The 15123-nt window shown below is 29.8% G+C and overlaps 3 protein-coding genes across 5 annotated transcripts; 2 read left to right on the plus strand and 1 right to left on the minus strand.

Moving 5' to 3' along the window:
* The first annotated feature begins 2419 nt into the window (after window positions 1-2419).
* Window positions 2420-3002, plus strand: LOC106756950 (RING-H2 finger protein ATL70). The gene has a single exon (XM_014639543.2). It carries the CDS (start codon window positions 2420-2422, stop codon window positions 2933-2935), a length of 516 nt encoding a protein of 171 aa, XP_014495029.1. The 3' UTR covers window positions 2936-3002.
* A 4506-nt stretch (window positions 3003-7508) lies between these two features.
* On the plus strand, window positions 7509-8563 carry LOC106757355 (uncharacterized protein At5g39865-like). The gene has a single exon (XM_014640006.2). It carries the CDS (start codon window positions 7567-7569, stop codon window positions 8305-8307), a length of 741 nt encoding a protein of 246 aa, XP_014495492.1. The 5' UTR covers window positions 7509-7566; the 3' UTR covers window positions 8308-8563.
* Window positions 8564-9863: 1300 nt separating this feature from the next.
* LOC106757332 lies at window positions 9864-14005 on the minus strand. 3 transcript variants are annotated; one of them, XM_014639974.2, is made up of 4 exons: window positions 13579-14005; window positions 12083-12235; window positions 11286-11963; window positions 9864-11029 (listed from the first exon to the last, which is right to left on the minus strand). In XM_014639974.2, the coding sequence occupies exons 1-4, from the start codon at window positions 13918-13920 to the stop codon at window positions 10016-10018; spliced, it is 2187 nt and encodes a 728-aa protein (XP_014495460.1). In that variant the 5' UTR covers window positions 13921-14005; the 3' UTR covers window positions 9864-10015. The 3 variants fall into 3 exon arrangements, with proteins under 3 accessions (XP_014495460.1, XP_022635017.1, XP_022635016.1); XM_022779296.1 differs by lacking the exon at window positions 13579-14005 and adding an exon at window positions 12332-12568; XM_022779295.1 differs by lacking the exon at window positions 13579-14005 and adding an exon at window positions 12326-12568.
* Window positions 14006-15123: the final 1118 nt, after the last annotated feature.

Genomic DNA, 15123 nt, shown 5'->3' on the forward strand with positions numbered 1-15123 from the left:
TGAATTTCTCATGAGATGAGAATTTGAATTTCTCATGAGAATTTTATTCCATCCTATTTCTTAATTTCTCTTTTCTCCCACAGGTATCTCAATCAATCCTATTTCTTAATTTCTCTTTTCTCCCACAGGTATCTCAATCAATCTTTTTTCTCTCATAAATTATTTGCTTACATGTTAATTTTTAATTTTTTTTATTTTATTACAATTTTGAATTACTAACTTTAAAAGTATACTTAAGAGTTATACATACTTTTTATCCATATTACTTTAAAAGAATATATATATATATATATATATATATATATATATATATATATATATATATATATATATATATATATATATATATATATAAAATATCCTCTAGAATCATCGTATGATAAACAATACTAATCTTATAAACTAAACAAAGTAGCATGTATTTTTTTTAGATTTATTAGCCATCTATACAGACAACTCTGTTTTTTTATCAATCGATTGATGTAAAATAACTCAAGATAATCTATACAAAAATACTTTTTCCATGCATCTTTTACTACATAACATTAAAAAAAAAAAAAAAAAAAACTTTATGAAGGTATATACTAACTATGGTTGCCAGATGACCTACGATATCTTTATCTACTTGAATATATTAACATGTTAGTAGACTTTTGAATTGTAAAACAACTCCTTACACTTATTATGCAAAAAGTTGCTAAGCTCAAACTATAATTAATTAATTAGCAAGGCTTTTCAGTAATCTAATTTAAAATACAAGAGGTTGTACGATTCTATTTAATCTCAAGTCATAATTTGACTTTTTACACAGCTTTTAAAATTGATTACTTAATTAAACGCTACAATTCCAAGGGGCGGCTTCAACAGAAAAACAGGTGAATGCAGACAAAAAAATGTTGTTGTTAATTAGTTTCCTTGTATGTCTGTTTCTGTATCAGAGTGAGAAGTAGACGATTAACAAATTTTTGGATTGTTCTGGTCGTTGGAATATTAAATATGTTAATTTCTGCTAAGGTAAGATGAGAAAAAAAAAATAGTTCCCAGTTTGCCCTCAATGATATATACTGCATAACAGACATTTTTAATTTATGCTAAAACAATTACAAATACAGTCCAGGTGATGGAATGAGAATTAATTTATACAAGTGGTGTCAAAGAAAATACAAGTGTATATTACTCATATTAATGAAAATACAAATGTATATTTCCATGGATTAATGAAAATACAAGTGTATATTACTCATATTAAATTTAATAATAACAAATAGCTGGTCCCAGTGATAATAGAATCAATTTCCTTAAATAAATCTTCCAGTTGCAATCTTATAGATAAATTAAAAAAAGTATTTAATAGAGATGGTAAGTCACATATTTCTCAACAAAATTGACAAAATTGGTAGATACTCCATCATGATACAATCTTTAAAAATGTTAAATATTATAAAAGTTTATGCTTCAAAGAAGAATATAATTGATTAAATGCATTTTTTATATTTGTTAAAATATTTAAGATTCTAATTTTAATATAAATGAATTAAATAAGTTTAAATTAGATCAATTATCTATATTAAAATGTGGGGATATTTGGGTAAATTTACTGTTATGACTATAAATTGATCGATTTTTCACTCCTCTTCATCCAAAAAGAAAGGAAAATTGAGTAAATTTACAAGTATATGAGTTTGGAGTGAGATTGTGTAGAGTTAAAAGTTTCATGGCTGTGTTTATTATAGGAAAGAAATAGATGGATGAGACTATAGAAAAAAAAAAGGTTGAGAAAAGAAAGGTAGATAACAAAAAAAATTAACTATTTAGATTTTGGTAAAGTATAAATAAGTGAAAAAAATTAACTTATAATGTATGTACTATAATATTTTTTATGTTAGAAAACAATATAATGTTGTTAGTTATTATGATTTCATTTTCAGTGAAAATGAGATGGCTGGTTTAGTATAGCATAATGTGAGGTCCCACATCGTGAACGCCTCAAATCATGAAATCAGCATACATATTTCATTTGTGGTATCAGTTGTTTTTTGAAAAGACTAATGATAAAACTAACTATTTGATGATTATCTGAGACTCACAATATGAAAATCACATCAGAAATAAGTAGAAAGATAATTAATGAGTTTGAATCCATCAGCTTTTAGCAGCAAAGCATAAGGTAGGAGGAGAAAGTGAAATGAATTGCACATGCGATGCCTAATTGTTCTGTCTGGACATATTTGGCCGAGCACTTCCAAATGCATATTTTCTTGATTCATACGTAAGCTTACAATAACACCCATCTAATCTCAATTTCTATATCTATTTCACGTTATCGTTGACTTTGACTTTAATACAATGTTCCAAACCGCTAACCTTCACCATGACATAACCATTTCTATTACCTCAACTCAAGAACAAGCCCCATAGGATGAGCAGCAACACTGCAGTTAATTCCCCTGGATTCCTCGGCTCAAGCAACATCAGTAGCTACAGTTATGGCATAGGAATCTCCATTGGAATTCTGTTGCTCATCATAACTATCACTCTAACTTCCTACTTCTGCACCAGAACACATGTCTCATTTGCTCCAGCTGCCAGGAACAGAACATTCACTCCGAATGCTCTTCAACCAAACCACTCTGTTGTTGATGTCAGTTTGGATGAAGCCACCATTCTGAGTTATCCAACCCTGCTATACTCTGAAGCCAAAACTCAGAAGTCTGATTCCACTGCAACATGTTGCTCCATTTGCTTGGCAGATTACAAGGACACTGATATGCTTCGCATGCTACCTGATTGTGAACACCAATTCCACCTCAAATGCATAGATCCATGGTTGAGATTGCATCCCACTTGTCCAGTTTGTAGAACATCTCCGATTCCAACACCCCTTTCAACTCCTCTGGCTGAAGTGGTTCCATTTGCTACTGTACGAGATTCTTGATTAAAAATAAGATAAATTTATAGTATATAAATTAATATGTTCATTTGAATCTATTATAGTATATAAATTTCTAACAATTGTATCAAAATTTGTATTTCTTGAATCTATTATTTCTCCTCTGTTGTCTCAAGGGTGGTTTCATCCTTTACTTGAGGTGTTTTTTCTTGTACGTATCGAAAACTGAATTATGCACGTGTGTTTCCATGAATCGAGATTGTTCATCATAGCTAGTTCTAACCTCAAATCTATACCTAGACATAACTAATAAATTTGACTATTTCAAGACATTTTTACAAGACTTTCATGATCTTGTTACTATTAATTATAAAACGTTTTCAGAGACTGAGAAATGGATGAGCCAAAGAGAAAAAAACCAGTCTTTTCAGTCAATTTATACTAATTTACGGTTTCACCTCTCATAGTTGATATAAATAATTATCACAAGTGGGATTGCACATACATTAATGTCAAAATTTAGATTAAATTAATTATATTCCTTCCTTCTTTATTTTTTAAATATGGCTTCATATTTTTCCCTTTCTCATCATATACTAAACTCTCCCGTGTTTATTTAAGGTTCGGACAAATTGTTTACTTCTGGTTAAAGTTGAAAAAAATGGAAAAATAAGAAATAGATTACACAATTTATTTTATGCAAAAATAAAAAGAAAGAAACTGAGAGTATCCAAACTGACCCTATATATTCAATTATGTTCATTATTTAATGAATTGTGTTACAAAGATTTTTAAAATATTTGTTTCAAAATAGAAAACACAATAATTAATCGTGAATGATAATTCTTTTACTTTTTATAATAATTAAAAAGTAATGGATAAAATTATTCATATAAAATAACATCGTTTTATATTTTATTCATATTCACTTTCTTTAGTATCCAAATAATTGTTCTTGCCTTTAATTACTAAATGTTAGATCCATTTGTTATGTTCTCTTTAAACCTTGATACATGATCAAGTATGTTAATCATTAACTAGAAATTTGAAAGTTAAGAAGATAAGACTAACAATAAGAAGAGTTCTTCATAATTTGGATAATGAATTAAATCTCAAGTTTGAAGAAATCTCTTCGGACTGTAAGTTGTTTATAGTTTCAGTCAATCTTTATGTGATACATGATTAAATACTATTTATAATTTTATTTTAAATTTAAAATTCATATCGCTTAGGGATTGGTCAACCATATAAAACAGTGGTAATTTAAGATCACTAATAATTTCTTCAGTTACTAACTATTATATTGAAAGAAAATATCAAAGTGAAGAAAAAAGGTAATTGATATTCTAATATATTATATATATTTTACCTCATATGACTTTAAATTCCAATTAATACTCACCTATCCTATAGATACGAAACAGAAAACTAAAGGCCCCATAATATAAAAAAAAAATGAAATGTTTTCAAATATAATATTAAAAATAAAAAAAAAAATAAAAAACTGCCGAAACTAATTCATTCACTTTCATGAAAAATGAATTGGGACAAATCAATTCGTTATAGTTAGAATGAATTTAAAATCTTAATCACCATGACTTGAAAGCAAGTTGAAAAGACAACCTAGTACTTTTTTATTATTTTTCATATTATATATATATATATATATATATATATATATATATATATATATATATATATATATATCATAAAATTATGTATTAAAGATTTAAATGGTTAATTAGTATTTGTAATTAAATAGACTAAAAGAACTTTTAGTTTTCTATCTTAAATTACTGTATTATGATTAATAATTAGAATTTATCTAATAAATATTATTTAATAATGATAATATAACTTCAAATAAATATTAATTAAAAATTTGAACTCACAAACGTTACATCAGCCATGACTAAAAATAGTGTTATGTAATTGAAAAAAATAAAATGAGCATAAGAAAAACCTGTGGCAATAATTGAAAAAGTGATATTGAAAGCCGAAACAACCAAAATAGATGGATGTTGTATGATATCATATCATATCAAATTCAAATCATCAAATTCAACCTGCTTAATTCTATCATAATGCCCCAATAATTACTTAACAAAACTTCAACCAAAAGAAAAGTGACATAACAAAACAAATGCAATCATCCCAAAACTACCAAAAGCCAACGGCTACAGTATAAAACGTATATATCGTTAATCAATTTAATTTCTTCCTTATTACCTTGTATAATATATAACTAATAACATGAAATGTTTTGCTATATTTGTTGCATGCATGTGATGCAATCCCATGCATTTGTTATTTATTTATTTTATCTTAAAAAAACAAAAATTATATTTTGACACACAATTTTTTTTTTATTATTTGACACTATTTTTTTCTTTTTGAAAAGTACAAAAAATTGTTTTTTTATGTATTTTACCTTTATAATATATATATATATATATATATATAAATAAATGTAAATGTGTATTATTTTATCATTATTCAAAATAAAAAGTAATACTCTATTCAATCTTTATGCAATAAATAAGCAAAAATATTTTAATATTATTACTCATCATTTTTACCTATGTGGACATTCCAATTTTTCTTAAATTTTCATTTATTTTTAGTTTCATCTAAAGTCATAGTGGCTAAACTATTGGTTACTTCTCTAATAATAACTAGAATTATAACTAAGAAGAGTTATATATATAGAGTTAACTTTGTGATAATAATGCAATGAGTAGAATTATAATCAATACAAAAATGTATCTATATAATATTGTGTTAAAATGGAGCTAACCGCCATCAGAATACTGCATTAATTGTTTTGTTGGTATCGCAGTTTTGTTTCCTAATCCGGCAAGGCAGCAACAACCATATAAGCATGTTTTTTCAAATGTCAAATCTTAGTTGACCAATTCCTAGCTCTTATGATTATCTTTTTCTGCATACATGTTAAAATGCTAAAACACTTTAACACTCAGTTCCTTCTATTTTACCAACATGCCCACTACATAAATCATTCATCTATCTATCAGGAATTGATAGTATCTTTTTATTTAATATGAAACTTAGATTCTTAAATAATTATGTATGCATATGCTTTGTTTCGTCAGTTTAATAGAAACTTGCACTGCATATAATAAATACAGTGACAAGCAATACTAGTCTTTGCAGGAGGGATACAGAAAGCATGAAAAAGTTGGCAAATGCATAGAATGAAGTATGCTTTAAAGTTTACTTGTCATTACATTCATGTGCTTGATTTATGAAATGCATCCAAAAGGGTATACTTGTGCCTACACATCAATGTACAAGGGCTTATGGTCTGACACAAACGCGATTAAACATTGAACATGTTTGGTGGACAAATTATTGATTCACTTTTTTGAAATAGACATTTAATGGTTGCAATGTCTAGTGCTTTTTCTTAATTTTTGCTTGCAACAACTAATCTTTTTAGGTCTTTCCAGTGTGCTGCTTTATGTGCGTGATAACGGCATTTGATTGCGGATGATCAAATTAACAGAGATTGACTTTGGTGTAATAAAAAAGCGTAGATGATCATTAAAGTTGAGAAGGGTGAAAGGTAATGAAACTGCAAAGAAATTGTAAAGTTATTCTCACTAAAATCATGAAAACATCTTTAAATTTGTCAAAGTGAAATTTCACAATAGACATTAACTTTAAGGCAAAACCTCAATCATGATCGATCGGGAACTACTTATCAATCACATTAGTCTCTCGAAAAGGACTGTAGTCATTAATTTGTCGTTTACAATGTTACTAGCGTGTCGGTCACTAAATTTCCATCGACAAATTTGAGAACTTACTTTATAGTCAATCTTTTTCCACTATTTGTGTCTTTTTCTCCCTGCAATGTAATGGGAGTTGCTTAAAGATTCTTAGACTTAAAGAAGTTATTCTTCTGTATAAGAAATTGATGCACAAGTTTTTATATAAACAGCAATTCTTAAGAACTTTGATGTTATGCTTCATTTTAAGTTTGTAAGGATGGGAAGAAAATATATGTGAAGCTATTAAATCTCATCTGACACAGTGGAATCTGTTGGAAGACTCACGTCTAAGGTAAATTTAGATTATTATAAGAGATGCAAACCTTATTTATAAAATCTAAAATCTTATTTTTAACATATTATTAGATTCATGAGTTGATAAATTTCAGCATGATGGTATTGCAGCATTGCATATAATTTTTATTCTGATATTATTATCCGAACGCGGCTTTTACCAGAAATATGTTGAATCATGATCATCGGCACACTTTGTCTCCTTTGCATTGGCCAAATGAATAGATGTGGTCCAAGGGCACTCCCAGTGAAATTGGTATGAAACCAAGTGAATGATATGGCAAATTGAGATTGCATAAGGCTGGCATAGTTTCCCAATCAGATAAGCAAATGATTTATAGTTTTGAATTAACAAATATTCTTCATATTCCAAATCCATGATTGAGGCACCAAATGGTAGGTAAAGGGTCAGTCCCACTCTAATCTGATAAAAGATGAGGAGTGGGTATGGCCTTGTCCCCACATCGTCCAGTGATCATTCAAAAGCAAACCCAACATCACACACACCTTTAGAATCTCCACTTTATATACTCTCTTCAAACCATAACACAAAACTTATCGTCATTCTCACCCTCTTCTTTTCTTCACATGCCATCCAATTTTCTAGACACAACAGGAATAATGGTGAGGGGAAGGTTCGTCAGAAAACTAAAACTCCTCCCAACCATAACCAACTTGAAGAAACAAGGCCTACTTCTTCAAAAAAGGTTTACAACCCCATATCATGACTACAAAGAAAACAACCTGTCTGAGCTAGTGCTTGAGGATGGTAATCATTTTGAGGAGGAAGAAAAGTTATCAGACAAGATGGCATCATGCAACAACCAATACCCATCTCTCAGTGATTTCAAAGAGTTATGTCCACCAGGAGGGAATCACTCCATCGTTCTCTACACAACAAGCTTGAGAGGGATAAGGAAAACGTTTCATGACTGTAACACCATCCGTTTCTTGTTGAGGAGCTTCAAAATAATGTACCATGAGAGGGATGTGTCTCTGCACTTGGAGTTCAGAGAGGAGCTGTGGAAAATCTTGGGAGGGAAAGTGATTCCTCCAAAGCTTTTCATCAATGGAAGGTACATTGGAGGAGCTGATGAAGTGGTTGGGTTGCATGAGACAGGGTGGCTTGGCAAGTTTCTAGAAGGAACACCAACTCACTCTAGTGATTCTCCTTGTACTGGCTGTGCCAACATTGGATTCGCCATTTGTTCCAACTGTTGTGGAAGTTGCAAAGTGTTCAGCGGCAACAGGGACAACAATGATCAATGCTTCGTTAGATGTCCTGATTGCAACGAGAATGGTCTTGTCAAATGCCCCGTTTGCTGCTAGAGATTTATCCAACCCTTGGTGCGTTTGATTTCATTTTTCAGTTCGTATCTTCTAATTACAAAAATCATATTTCTATTTTCACTCTATATTTTCTTTTCAAAAATTTGTTAAGGAAAAAGGTGACAACAAATTTACTTCGGTTGTTCTCACCGATTTCTTTATAGATTTGTGAAAATGAGATGTTTGAACAATTATTGACATCAACTGGAAATGAGAAGAAAAAACAAACCAAGGTGGCCAAAGAAGTTTTATATCATTCTTCTTGTACTATATTATTTATATTTTTTGCTCTTTAGTCTTGTCTATCTGGTTCCTTAGAAATGGACATTGTATGAAACTCGTACGTAGAAACTGCAATACAAGCTCATGTTGTGTAGTGTGACAGGTAAACATGTCACTCGGTTATTAATAGGTTGTACAGTGATTTTGAATGGAAAATTTGAGTATCGTGTTTTCATAACAACAGTGCGTAGATTTAGCTTCAATGTATAGAATACAAAAGAAAAAGAACAAAATGTAGAAGCACTAATAATCCTGGTTTTGGTTTTGTATTTTGTATTCCAGAATGTATATTGTACAATCCAAGAATATAAATTTTTTATTTAAATCTAAAAATGTTTCGAAGTGTATAGTCTGTGTATTTTGGAACCCAAAATAAAAAATAATAATGATAAAGATAAAATTGGAATTTTAAAATGTATAATGGGGTGCAGGATAAATTGTGGAGGTGCAGAAAGAAACACTGTAATAGAATCCATGAGATCAATCAAGTTCAGGCCCATAACTGTATGGAAGTCTAAGATCCAGTACTTAAAGAGATTCATGAAAAAACTAAAGTGGTCCACTTGGAATCAGAAGTTCAATTGCTAGAATTTGATTATTTGAACTAAAGTTTAATCAAGCCTACCTTAATCACAAAGACAAGTTAATTATATTTTTCCTTTTATTTACTTCTAAGTATAAAGGAACTAAATTATATAAATTATTTAAAATAAATAAAATATTGTTTATTATTTTAAGGGTGAAAATTTTGTTAATATTATAAAAAAAAAAAAGTAAAATGTTTATAGTGATCTTTAATTGTTTGTGGAGTTAACTTCTACATTTTTTTTCTCTAATTGCAATTATACACATCAAAATACTAATTCCTATAATGTCAGAATTTTTAATTTTTAATTTTACAGTTTAGGGTTCTTCATTAACACTATTAATCTAATAAATTTCTTATTTCTTTATTAAATTATCTTTTATCGTAAACTGAGTTCTACAAAAAAAAAAATCAACATTTTTGGTATCAAATTCTTTTCATGAAAATATGAAATTTAATATCGTTTTGTATTCGTTCGATTTTGAGTTTATAGGGAAATTTTCATCGGTATATTATGAATTAACGGCTTATAATTATAAAAGAAAATATATAGAAATAAATATAGTTGAGAACTTATCTTCTAAGTGTCAAAATATGTACTCACTTCAAAAGAAAATTATAGAACCATTCACATAATAACCTTCATAAGAAAATATGCAAAGAAAAGCTCAACTCATTCATTGTCCGCATCAAAAAGCTTAAACGAGCATCCATTTGTTAATGTAATTCACTTAAAAAATCATAAGAATATGAATGGTTAGCATAAATTTCAATTTACAGTGTGATTATATATAGAATCTTCAATTTTGCTAAAGCTAAAGTCTATGGTGTAGTTATTGATTATTCGACCTCTGGAGTTGCATAACAAGACTGTAATAGTCGGGTATGGTGAAACTCAACTTGCAGTAGTCTGTGATGAAGGGATGTTGAAGAAATGATACCTTTCTTAGCATCTACTTCTAATTCTCTTATAGGTATTGCAGCTAAGAAGCTTTTAATGTATTCTTTACATGCTTCCTTACCTCTGCAACATATAACTTCTTCTTCCTCACTTCTCAACTGTGCATCTTTTCCTTCACCAGAATCCATTTTCTTCTTTACTTCTTGTGATACTTTCGCCATAGCTTGTTGTTCGTTGGATGTTTTACAATCTGGCATTTTGTAAATCATTGTGCTGCTGTCAAATTTCAAGATATATGCTTGATTACACCCTTCATAAAGTCTTTCTCCCAGAGTGTCAATGATGTAGTAACAATCAGATTCAACTTTGAGGACGAAAAAATGGTCATTCCAACTAACAATATAAACATGAGGTTCACCAGTACTAGGACACTCTTGTTCAACACAACTAATCTCATCCCAAATGCTATCAAATGACATGGCACCGTGTAAAAAGTCGAATTTCCCTTCATCCATGCCTTCAGGATGAAAAAAACCAACAAAAGATTTTTCACAATCCACGGTAAGTGAACGTATTTTTGCTTCAATAATTGTTTCTAGGTCAAAATGCTTGTCGGGGAACCGCTCTTTATAGGTATCATTGTCGCACAGTTTCCTCCATTCTGATGAGCCTTCTCTGATTAGACTGTCAAACTGAGACTCTATGGGCATGAGATCACGATTATTTTGGAACCAGTCAGCAATCACAGCAACAAGAGCTGTGCATGCACTCTCACCTGCTGCACGCTCACTGCGTTGATCAATTGAAGCAAAGAAGACTTGTGTCTGAAGCTTCATATGACCATCACGACTCATGATTTCTTTCTGCTTCCAACTCCCAACGACGAAACTGTCATCCCCAAATTCAGATATCGATGATCTACCAAAAGATGTGTCCTCCTCAGTCTTGTACCACTGCATTAACACGAATCAAATAAACTACGTGTGCAACGAGACTTTGAAAACTCAACAAAAGTTTATGGCTTTTGCTTCATACTTCCTATGAACATTGGACTATTATACACTATGTATTTGTTAGTTTACAACCATTAGCACAAAAATTAGAGTTAGGCTAAAACTGTCCTCCAAAAATAACATATTGTGAAGGTTTGCAAAACAAATTCAATGAGAAGAAACGAAGTTTTAGTTTCAATTCAGAAATAGTTCTTACACTCAAAGAAAGAGATTCATCGGAGCTAAGTTGACGACGATCAAAATCTATGTCATCACCGCCTTCTTCTGCATACGCCTTCTTTAACAATGGCTCTCCCTTGTAAGTTTTTGGAGATCTGAAACTCGACTTTCTCTTCCTCCATGGAAGTATGTTCCTCTTAGAACTTCGTAAATAAGGTTCAGAAGAAGAAGAAGTGGAAGGATCTTCCATCTGCGAACACCCAACATCAAACTTCGGTTGGCTGTAATAAACCCAATCTTCATAATTTTCTCCCATATCGGAATTAAAAAATCCACCAGCATTTGCAGAGGCCAATGTTCCATAACGAAACGAGTTACTGACACTGGAATACTCCTTCCCTTCATCTGTTTCGCGTTCATCATCAGAATCATCAAACCACTCGGTATCCAAAGCATAACTATATTCACCATCCTCACTTCTAGAGGACCTACCTTCACTTCCCTCTTCTTCAGGATACCCCTTTTTTGATTTCTTCGAAGATACCAACTCTGTCAAAAAATTTACTTTCATACAACCAATTGTAGAAAGCTCACTTTTTTCTTCCAAGGTTGTTTCTCGTGACTTGGCCGAGCGCAATGACACAGGCACTGTAGATATCTTAATTGACTCGAAGCTTTCTCGGGAAACTCTTTGCTCTGTCAAGCTAATTGATATCTGCACACAATCAAAATCTGTTGAAACAAATGCAAAGACAAAACTTGAAAGCTGCTATTTATACACTACAGCATGAGATGAGAAGAAAGAACTCAGAAAATGCTGGGAAAGAGACTCACACAAAGTAAAGGAGAGGACTCTGCAGAACCTCCGGTTAGCGTGAGTGGAATGTTTAAATCAAAATCCTTCTGATCGGTTGAAGATGCAAATTCAGCAATATTCAATAATTTCGTTCCAAGAGCAACCTTGCTTTTCGACTTCCGATCCGATCCCTGCAAAAGAGAACAGTCCAAATTCCATTTAGAGAAAATGATAATCAGATTCATCACTCCTTAATCGACCAAAAGTTAAAAGGAAAATACAAAAACCATATATCATATAGACAATGAAGTCAAGCAGAAGTTGGCAACAAAAGAAAAAGCCCAATTTCTCAACTAAATCTCCTATTTGTAGTGGAAACCCAAGAAGTAAACAACAGCAATATTGGTAACACAGTAAACCAATTAACGCTCGCCTATTCTACATTGATACCTTCATTTAAAAGGGAAGATGGGCAGATGAAACAAAAGACAAAACAAAACTCCGGACAAGTATTTTTCAAATTTTATTAGCCATCCTTTTATAAAGATTTTATTTAAATATTATGTATTAACATTTTTTAAGCTAGTAAATTAAATTATAAGTTATATAAATTTAAATTTTAAGATACATTAATCACTACTGTCTTTTTGTTTCTTTTTTTTTTCTTGGACATTGTTTTATAGATAAAAGAAATCAGAAAACTACTGGAATAATATGTTTATGACTTTATTTTCAAATAAACTTTAATCTAAATGTCAAACAAATATATTGAATGTCAGCACTAATGACCTAATATTATTGGTTTTCAGTAATTATTATCGCCACATAACTTGAAAACATATTATTCCATCCATACGATTACAAAAAGATACAATTTTTTTTAACAGTTTTAATGTTATTTTTCAGGTACATAATTTTTTTATTTAATAAATATAAATAACTTTTATTTAATGAAATATACAACTATATAATTTTTTACCTAAAATTAACTATATATGTAACTTTTTCACTTAAAAATAACTATTAGGTACAATTTTGTTTTTGAATTACCTTTTTGAAATCCTATCATTTAAAAAATCTAAAAGAACACTTTTCAGACGAATTAAAACTTTGCCGTTAACGACGGTATATCATTATATTATAAATCAATATAAAATCTTAGAACTTGTGAGACTGATGATAATAATATTACGTCTTTAAAAGAAATATTTTGTGTATTTATTATTTAAACATATTTTTTAATATTTTGACAAATTATTAATATAATTAATATTTAAAATTACTTTTGATGATTTTTTTTTTCATGAACGAAAATTAGTGCCTGAAGTTTGTTTCTTCCTGTGACAACCAAAAGAACCGATGATCCAAAATCATCATACTACTAAAAAACCTTTAACAAAAAAACTAGTATGATAATACTAAATCCCCCATCTCCAAATTCAGTTCAAAAAGTCTTTTCTTCTTAATTGGTGAATCTAATTTATAAAGAATTTAAAAAAATAAAATAAAAATTGGTTGAGATAGAGGAACTAACATTGAAGAGAGTGAAAGCGATCTCCCATGGCTTAAAGAAATTGTCCTTGTGGCTGTTCAAATTGCATGACGTTTCAAACTCCTCGTCCCAGTCAACCACGGTGGCGGTAGCGCCGTCCACGACGGCCTCTTTCGTAGAATTTCTTGCGACGGAATTCCGTCGCAGAGAACCGAGCGTCATCTTAGAACCCTTCCAGCGAATCTCCACGACTAATCTGGAACCTTCCCGTGCAGCGTCCGGCAGCAGATCACAGCCCTGGAGCCTCCGCACAATCAACCTGACTATGAACTTCTTGGAGACGGGCGGTGGCCATGGCCACCACTTCTTCATCCTCACCACCATTGGTCTCTTCCCGTTTTCTCACTATGGTGTCCCAAAAAATGATTGAAAGCGAAAATGGTGTTGATGGAAAGAAACAAAGTTAAGGTTGTTGCTGATTTATTTATGGATAGAATGCGCTAAAGGTGACTTGGTCGATCATAGGTTGCGGTACTACACATGTTAAGAGAAGAAGTCGTTAGTTTGAGTTTTAAGAAACAGTTTATCCTTTGTTACTGGTTGCTTAGTTGGATGGATTGGATTACATTAATAAATAATACATCATATTTTCGTTACTATTTTCTGTTTTTTCTTTTTAACAAAATTATACATTTCGTTATATGTTGATATTCTAAATTTAATTCAATGTAATTATCGATTTTACAAATTAATATTTTTTATATCAATAATTTCGTTATATTATATATATATTATTTTGAAATACATTTTATACTAACTTATTTTCCAAATATACTAATATCGAAATAAAATTTTTCCGTTACATCAATCCAATTTACTACAAATTTTTATTTCATTAAGTTACAAATACGTGACTAAGAAAATGTGTTAAAAACAATAAATATAAAAAAATTGAATTCACATACTAAATATTGTATGTGAATTAAATTAGGACTATCCGGACAATACTAAATATTGAATTCACATATATTTAATTAGATTAAAAAATAATGCATGTTCATTAATGATTGATTCGTTTGATGGATTGGATTAGATTAATAAATAATAACATATATTTAAAACTATTTTCTATTTTTCCCTTTTAACAAAAATATATATCCTAAATTTAATTTAATGCAAGATTTAAAAAAATTAATATATCATATCAATGATTTGATTTATATTTATATTCATAAAAATAAAAACAAGGTAGTTATTAAATATATATTATTATTTAGTTATAACCAATATATAATGGAAACTTAGTTATAACCAATATATATATAAAATAAAAGTAAAGTAAAAGTTAATATTTTTATTCAATGAGTTTAGATAAAAGAAATTTTTTTATATACTTTATTATTATTTTTATATGTATATTTTTTGTAATTTTTTAGATGATGTATGAATTATTAGTAAAAAGAAATAGCATATATTTTGATAATCATTACATTTTGTAATATTTATAAATGTCTAATAGACTAAGGAAAACACATTTATGTTTGAGAAGTCGCTGTTTGATCACATTTTTAAAAAGCAATGAAGATA

This window comes from Vigna radiata, chromosome 3 (genome assembly GCF_000741045.1).
Source record: "Vigna radiata var. radiata cultivar VC1973A chromosome 3, Vradiata_ver6, whole genome shotgun sequence".
Lineage (NCBI taxonomy): Eukaryota > Viridiplantae > Streptophyta > Magnoliopsida > Fabales > Fabaceae > Vigna > Vigna radiata.

Coding starts and splice junctions, on each gene's coding strand:
- LOC106757355 (XM_014640006.2), top strand. CDS start 7,567: ATGCCATCCAATTTTCTAGACACAACAGGAATAATGGTGAGGGGAAGG.
- LOC106757332 (XM_014639974.2), bottom strand. CDS start 13,920: ATGGTGGTGAGGATGAAGAAGTGGTGGCCATGGCCACCGCCCGTCTCC. Junction 11,964..12,082: donor AGTCCTCTCCTTTACTTTGT/GTGAGTCTCTTT, acceptor GATTGTGTGCAG/ATATCAATTAGCTTGACAGA. Junction 11,030..11,285: donor ATGAATCTCTTTCTTTGAGT/GTAAGAACTATT, acceptor GTGTTAATGCAG/TGGTACAAGACTGAGGAGGA.
- LOC106756950 (XM_014639543.2), top strand. CDS start 2,420: ATGAGCAGCAACACTGCAGTTAATTCCCCTGGATTCCTCGGCTCAAGC.